This window comes from Podarcis filfolensis (genome assembly GCF_964270895.1).
Source record: "Podarcis filfolensis genome assembly, chromosome: 16".
NCBI lineage: Eukaryota > Metazoa > Chordata > Lepidosauria > Squamata > Lacertidae > Podarcis > Podarcis filfolensis.
Window position 1 is genome coordinate 18,760,094 of NC_139620.1, and position 8,057 is coordinate 18,768,150.

The following is an 8,057-nucleotide window of genomic DNA, read 5'->3' on the forward strand; positions in this document are numbered from 1 at the left end:
TCCACGCGGCCCAGCCTGCCTTGCCTGGGCAGCCGGGCTGTTCTGATCTCCTATGTCGGAGGAGACGGCGGCGGGCGCGGAGCCGGGGGGCTCCGGCTCGGGGCTCTGCTGGGCCTCGCTCTTCTCCTGCCTCAGCCTGGCCTGCTGCTATGTGGGCAGCCTCTACGTGTGGAAGAGCCACTTGCCCAGGTGAGTGGAGGAGAGCCGAGATGCGCCCCCGTGGGGGGGGGGGGGAAAAGCCCCGCTCGGCTCCCCGCCGGGCCAGGCGCGCTGCGTCTTTCGCTCGCTCCGACCCCATCACCCACCCGCGAAGTCTTTGCTCGCAGGTTCCCTTGAAGCGTCTCGGTTCCCTCGAGGAGGGGGGAACCTTTCCCGCTCTTTGGGGGCTGGACGGGGAGGGGGTTGCACGAAAACGCCACGGCCCGAACAGACGGGAGGCGAGTGCTCCAGGTGAGGCAGAAGTTGCTCTGAGAGTCAGTTGCAACATTTAATGCACCGGGCAAGATTGTAAAATGAGTGCCCCCCCGCCCCCAGATCCGACGCTGCACTCCAAACGTGGGCGCTTAAGGTGGCCGAGCTTCTTTGAAGTCCGCGCTCAGCTATGAACGCCCGTCTGCAATGGATAGCAAGAACTTCTGGGAGTCATTAGTGTCCAGGAGCCTTTGCTGGCGTAGCCGGGCCCCCCTACCGCACTATATAACTTTGCTTATATAATCGCTTTCTTCCTGGATTGAGACATGGGTCAGGCAAGAGTCTGTGGGTTTCTTTGCAAACTCTTCAAACGGGCAAACGGGAAGCTCTGCGTTGAATGGGGAAGCCGTTGGGGTTCCTATCCCAGGTTAAAAAAATTATGTAAGAAATAAACCCTGTGAATACTGTAGCTGTTCTCCTGCGGCAGTCTTGCCTTGGGGGGATTTGCATCTTTGTCGGGTGGGCAGCCTCAGCCAGGGCCTCTAGAGGTCCAGCTCCTGCAGCTTCTCCTGCTGGGCCTTTCTCCTTCCAGGGACCACCCAGCTGTCATCAAACGGAGGTTCACCAGCGTCCTCATTGTCTCCAGCCTCTCACCCATCTTCATCTGGGCCTGGAAAGAGGTGACAGGCATTAAGGTGAGATCATGGCCGGGTCTGGAAAATGCCTGGCCAAAATAAGCAGGAGATTTGTGTCACTTCAAGCTTCTTTAATTAATAAGGTCATTTATATGCCACCTTTTAAAATCCTAAAATCAAAACAATAAAACATATGAAACGGTCAGCATTTAAAAGCCAGAGAATTTAAGACGCTGAAGGCACTAAAAGGTTTTTAAATATCTGGGTATTTTTTGAAAAACCAAAACTTACCTGGTGCCTAAACGACTTGGGCGTGGGTTGCAGCACAGTAGATGCAAAGTAGAGCATCTACTTTGCATGCAAAAGGTTTTAGGTTCAATCCCTGGTATCTCCTGTTACTGAGCTGGATGTGGGCTGGTACTCTTTATGTGCACTCAGGTTGGTACAGGAGGAGGCTGTTGGGTCCTACTTGGGTCCTAAGCTGTTTAGGACTTCAGTGGGTGAGCACCAGCCTTTGAATTGGGCCTGGAAACAAACAGGCAGCCAGTGACATTCCTTCGAAACTGTTTTGGTGATCGGCATGATCAGTGCCATCCAAAACTCTGGCTGCTGCCTTCTCCCCTCGTTCCTGTTCCGATGCCTCTGCTGTGCCCCTGTACATTTTAGAACAATCGTTTGCATAGTATTATGGGAGTGCCTCCATCACACCACTTCTCAGGCATCTGAGCCTGTGAAGACTACGTAGGATGTTATTGGAATGGTGTGACATTGTTTACAGTAAGGCTTTTTATACCGCTTGTGTGATGGAAACCATCTACTGTCGCCCTAATGGAAAAGAAAATTGTTCTGGGGGACAGATTGTCAGTTATGTAAGAGTGTCTGGATGTGTGTGGTGTCTGCTTTTAGCACAATGTTAGAACTTTGCATTCAGGAAGGCACCATGCTATTTAGATTAGCCCTTTATTCAGAACCATGAGGGCTGGGACCTTAATTTATTTTTAAGGGAAGAACCATAGCTCTCTGGTAGATCACCTGCTTTGCATGCAGAAAGCCACGAGTTCAATCCCCTGATATTTCCATGCAGAAAGACCCGTTCTGAAACCCTGAGGAGCTGCTGCCAGTCACTGCAGGTGGCAGTGATCTGGATGAACCCAGTGGTCTGACTTGATACCCAGTGGCTTCCTGTATTCCTATGCCTGCAGTTGTGGCTTGGCTCGCTTGTGCAAGCCGTCATTTATTTCATAAAATTTATACACTGATTGATTGTACAAACAAGCAAACCTCAAAGCGGTTTACGAAAAGATAATAGAATCAAGGAAAAAATACAATACGTTAAAACGTACATGGAAGTTAAAATACTAAACCGAGTTAAAATTCACACCGGCATTTCTAAGAGCCTTGCCTGAACAATAATGTTTTTAGGTGGCGCTGAAAAGCTGTCATGAGCTATTTGTTATATAAGCACTAGGACAGTGCCCCAGTGGGGAGCCCATATTTCTTAGCGTGTATAAAGGATCCAAGTTCAGTTTTTAGTATCTCCAGTTAAAGGAGCTCCAGTAGCCCTGGGCAGTCAGGGAAGACAGTCCTCAGCTGGGTAGACCTGTGGCGTGAATTGATGTCCGGTTCTGGTTCGTAACTTATATGCATTGCACCATTGCAAGCTATGGCAGATTATGGGGGGTGGGCGGTTTGTGCTTCCCCAGGGCTAATGAAGGCGTTTCCTCTTCTGCTCAGCCAGATGCATCCCTTCTTGCCCTGATGGGCTTCCGGCTTGAGGGCATTATACCAGCAACCGTGCTGCCTTTGCTGTTAACCATGGTAAGTGCAGCTCTTGATCAGCCAGCACTCTGCTAGGATTCAGCAGGGCTCATTTACTCCCACTAATTTAAACCATTCTCCCTTCTGGGGACCACATACAAGTGTTGGGTGAGACCAGCGTAGGGAGCAATTAATATACATTTTACCTTTGTACAGCCTTACCCTTCACCCTAAGGTCCCACCGCAGGTTATGACATTAGGACGCAATATTAAAAGCAGTTTAAAGCAACTTACAACCCCCCAAATAAGGTGGGTCCTAAAGATATACACCTCAAGTTTCAAAGGCCAGAGTAAAGAGGTTTAAAGGATAGCTCTGTCGGTTAGAGCATGAGACTCTTAATCTCAGGGTCGTGGGTTTGAGCCCCGTGTTGGGCAAAAGATTCCTGTGCTGCAGGGGGTTGGACTGGATGACCCTCATGGTCCCTTCCAACTCTACAAAAATAGGACAGAGAACTTTTTTGATGGAGGGCAGTCTCCACTCAATGCACTTCATTTCAAGAAAGATGAAGCGGAAAGGCTGAAGAATAGTTACGGAGATTGGGATGGAATAGATTCTTGTTTATTCTAGAACAGATGCACTAATCAAAATGTTTTGCCAGGAAAATTATTCTGATCTTTTATACTTTTAGTTTATACCCTTTTTATTATGCAAAATTTTGAATAATGATGTTGATTTATAACAATTTACACTAGTTTTAAACTTTTCAGTAAAAAGCTTTTTAAAAACGAGGAGGGGGAAAAGACAACCCTCAATACCACACTGACCGATGTGGCTCTTCCATATTTACACACCAGGTGCAGAAAATGCAAGGGCTGATTTTTACATGTGCTTGTGAACGTGTTCTTTGCTCCTTCTCTCTCGCCCCACAGGTCCTATTCCTTGGTCCTCTCATCCAGCTCTCGATGGACTGCCCTTGGGACCTGGTAGAAGGTTTGAAAGTTGCGTTTGGTAAGACCACGTAGATTGGCATGTGATGGCAGGGCTTGGAGAGCAACTGCGAGAGACTCTAGGGGTGGGGCTGGGGAACTTTTACAGGCCAGGGGCCACATTCCCTTCTGGAGAAGCTTCCAGGGGCCACTTTCCAGGGTGGGCAGAGCCAGAGGCAAAAAGGGGCTGGAGTAGCGAATGTGAGCGTTACCCTTGTACAGGAGGCTAGTTTTTACCTGAACTTACCCACCCACCTTCCTCTGTCTTCTGTCCTGGCAAACAAGAAGCATTACCAGAGTTCATAGACACATTCCAGCCAGGCAAAAACACTGGATGGGTGGGGGGACGTGAAGCAGGTCTGGTAAGGGTTGCACCCTGAGGATCAGATAGACAGTAAAGGCCTGGAAGGCTGCATTTGGGCCTTGCTGTAGGGCAAAAAGCGAGTGTCTCCTTGTTTTCCCTTATGACACTCCGAGTATGCAATGCACTCATTTCAGGAAGCAAGCTTTTCATTCTAGCTGGAGTGATGGGAGTTGTAGTCCAAAGCAGCTGGAAGGCTCACAGGTTGGCAAAGCCTGGTTGATGGGATGTCATCCCAGTCCCTGTTTTTCCATGCCTCTGTGGAATGTGCACTTTAAGCCCCTGGCCAAGTGGCTATAATTGCCCTCCTTCTTGGACACCCATTGACAAAACACCCCCTTTTTTGTTGCTACTGCTGTGCCTTCTCAAGAGGAGGGGTGGGGTGTAAGTAACACTACTCCTCCTCGCCCCCCAGACCCCAGCTTTTGGGTTCTCTGTCTGACTGACATGCGCTGGCTCCGCAACCAGGTCATTGCGCCCTTCACGGAGGAGCTGGTCTTCCGGGCCTGCATGGTGCCCATGCTCGTCCCTTGCACGGGATTGGGGCCTGCTGTCTTCACCTGCCCGCTGTTCTTCGGAGTCGGTGAGTGCCGTATTTCCCCCCGGCAAGAGGAGACTCTTTCTTGAGGCGGCCCCAACCTTCACCTAATTGCCTGGACTTTCTAGTTCCTTCTTAGCACAAGGCTGACACATTTTTGTGGGCCTGAAACCAAGGATGGTGAACTTTTCAAGCTGTGTGGAGGTTACCAGACTCCATCTCCCATCATCACTTGCTGGCTGGGGTTGATGGGAGTTGTAGTCCAGTGAGGCCTGCAAAGCCACAGATTTCTCAGGGCCGAAACTGGAGCGTTTGTTTGTACCCCAGAAAGTTTTGGGGCACTTCCTACTCTTTCTCTGGTTTCTTAAATTTATTTTTTTATCATTTCCTGCATATTCTAAATTAACTTCACTTATTCTTTTATTCAGCTACTTTAATTCTTTACTCTATCGAAACTGCAGGTTATTACAGTAATCCTGCCAATGTCCTTATCTGTTTACAACTCCCCTCTGAAGAAAGGTTGCAGCGTTTGTGCCTTTTTAGTTTAGAGAAAAGGCAAGTAAGAGGCAATGTGATAGGAATTTATAAAATTATGTATGGCATATTGAGAGCGGACAGAGAAAAACATCCCTCTTTCATGACACTGAACTCGTGGGCACCCTCTGAATCTGAATGTTGGGAGATTCAGGGTAGACAAAAGAAAGTATTTCATGCATCTCAGATTTAAACTATGGAACTCAATCCCACAGGAGGCAGTGGTGGCCACCAAGTTGGATGGCTTTAAAAGAGGATTAGATGAATTCACAGAGGAGAATTAGCTATCAGTGGCTAAAACTTAGCCACAATGGCTGTACAGTGGTGCCTCGCAAGACGAAATTAATTCGTTCCGCAAGTTTTTTCTTCTTGCGAGTTTTTCGTCTTGTGAAGCACGGTTTCCCATAGGAATGCATTGAAAATCAATTAATGCGTTCCTATGGAGATCGCTTGCCAGACTGGCGGTGCGGAGAAGGGCTTTTCTCCCCACCGCAAGCCTTCAGGACAGGTACGGGAACAGAGGGGAAGGCGCGCAGCGCTTCTTCTCTGTTCCCGGGGCTTGCGGTGGGAGGAGGGTTTTTCCTCCCCACCGCCAACATTCAGAACAGCATTCTGAATGTTGGCGGTGGGAAGGAAAACCCTCCTCCCACCGCAAGTCTTCAGGACAGCCATCCGAAGGCTGGCGCGGGGAGAAGGTCTCTCCGCCCCACCGCCAGCCTTCGGAGCAGCCTTCCGAAGGCTGCCGGTGGGGCGGAGAGACCTCCTCCCGCCGCCAGCCTTCGGAGCAGCCTTCCAAAGGCTGGCGGTGGGGCGGAGAGACCTCCTCCCGCCGCCAGCCTTCGGAGCAGCCTTCCGAAGCCTGGCGGCGGGAGGAGGTCTCTCCGCCCCACTGCCAGCCTTCGGAGGAGGTCCGAGGACAGTGGGGAAGACGCGCTGCGCTTCCCCGCTGTCCTGGAGATTTCCCTATGGGCTTTCGTCTTGCGAAGGAAGCCCATAGGGAAATTCGTTTTGCGAAGCGCCTCCAAAACGGAAAACCCTTTCATCTAGCGGGTTTTTCGTCTTGCGAGGCGTTCGTCTTGCGGGGCACCACTGTACTTTGCCTCCACTGTGAATCCAAATTGCTGGGAATCACAGGACGGGGAGCACTCTTGTTCTCAGGTCTTGCTTTGGGGATTTGCACAGGCATCTGGTCGGCCACTGTGAGAACAGGACGCTGGACTGATGCAACGGGCTCTTCTAACGTCGCGGGAAGAACCTTGGCATTTTGCAGGGAGGTGATGTGGGGAGGGAGAAGGCCATTCAGAAGGCTGTTCTGCCACGTGTGCTGAGATGCATCTTTGTTTTCTAGCTCACTTTCACCATGTCATTGAGCAGCTACGGTTTCGCCAAGGAAGCACAGCCAGCATCTTCCTCTCCGCAGGTATGGCTTGGGCGGTCCCTTATTTTCCCCAACATCAGAAGCCAAGAGGGTGGCGGGACATTGGCCACAGGGTCCTTTTGATATATACATACATATACAGCCGTGTTACCATTTCGGGAGGAGATGTCAGCCGAGTGGCAGAGCACACACTTTGCACCCAGAGGTTCAATCTGCAGCTCCGATTCCTGGCACGTTCCTTTGGAGGAATCAGGCGGTCCCGTCTCTGCTGGAGAGCCAGGGGAGCTACCGCCTCTCAGAGTACCTTGGAAGTCGAATGGAATACATTCCGGAACTCCATTCAACTTCCAAAACGTTTGAAAACCAAAGTGATTGGAAGCTCCAGAGCCAATCAGAAGCCACGGAAGCACCATCGGACGTTCAGCTTCCAAAAATAGTTCGCAAACCGGAACACTCACTTCTGGGTTTGTGGCATTCGGGAGCCAAAACGTTCGACAACTGAGCCCTTTGAAAACCAAGGTACGACTATACAGGGCTAGATGGACAAAAGGGTCTGACCTGGGCTAAGGAATTTGACTGTTCGTTCTGCACAAATGTATAGATTGGCGTTTAGCTCAGACTGAAAGGTGTAGATGGCGTTGGCTAAGCAATGTGGTTTGTAAGCCAATTTCATTATGTGGTGTATCACTGTGTGGGTAACTTGCTCATCCAAAAGATGCTGCCTGAAAAAAGGATTCTCTCCCCAGCCCCCTACCACCCCCTTCTCACCCCTCCGCCAGCTTCTGACAGACTGCTTCCTCCCTTTGCAGTGTTCCAGTTTTCATACACAGCTGTTTTCGGAACATATACAGCCTTCATCTTCATCCGGACAGGTAGGTGGGGAAAGTGAATAAGGGAATTGCACCAGTTGGGGTGGGGTTTAGGAATGAGAAGGTGCTGCCTATGTTAATAGGGATCCCCCTGTCCCTCTCCTGCTCAGTTGCTCCCCAAGGTAGCAGCTGGCAGGAATGAATGTCAGAGAGGCACTCCCCTTGGCCATGAATCTTTCAGTGACTGCTGTCTTTCAGCCTAACCCTGCCTTTACAGGTTGTCCTAAGGAGAGGTGGTGTGGAAGCAGAGGGCAGGATTAATAAATAGCCTAAAATCAGTGTGTACTGCTGCTTCTTTTTACTTTAGAACACTGTTTTTTCCCTGATAGGCAGATTTAAGCAGATATTATGAGCAATTCAGATTTCTTACGGCATTAAGGTACCCTATAGGTTAATTGAATATTCAGTCTCTCTGTGTGTAGTGAAAGGAATTAGGATGTCTTCAGAGAGAACTCTTAGCCTAAGCCATTTCTATTGCAACTCCACATGAGTTGTCTCTTCAGCCCATAAGGACTAGGGACTTAGGATTTTAAATAGTCTCTGCTGGAGGCATCCTGCTCAGCCCCTCCTCCTCCCTCTCCCCACA

General features: G+C 50.0%; 1 protein-coding gene and 1 long non-coding RNA gene across 2 annotated transcripts; both read left to right on the forward strand.

Moving 5' to 3' along the window:
* Positions 1–52: 52 nt before the first annotated feature.
* On the forward strand, positions 53–7,537 carry RCE1 (Ras converting CAAX endopeptidase 1; the record flags this gene model as incomplete). Its single annotated transcript, XM_083590628.1, has 7 exons — positions 53–189; positions 1,004–1,106; positions 2,781–2,864; positions 3,735–3,813; positions 4,568–4,735; positions 6,573–6,644; positions 7,412–7,537. 7 exons carry the CDS (start codon positions 53–55, stop codon positions 7,489–7,491), a joined length of 723 nt encoding a protein of 240 aa, XP_083446754.1. The 3' UTR covers positions 7,492–7,537.
* Positions 6,047–6,321, forward strand: LOC310751440. Its single transcript, XR_014542500.1, has 2 exons — positions 6,047–6,099; positions 6,133–6,321. It is a non-coding gene; the product is annotated as an uncharacterized lncRNA (long non-coding RNA).
* Positions 7,538–8,057: the final 520 nt, after the last annotated feature.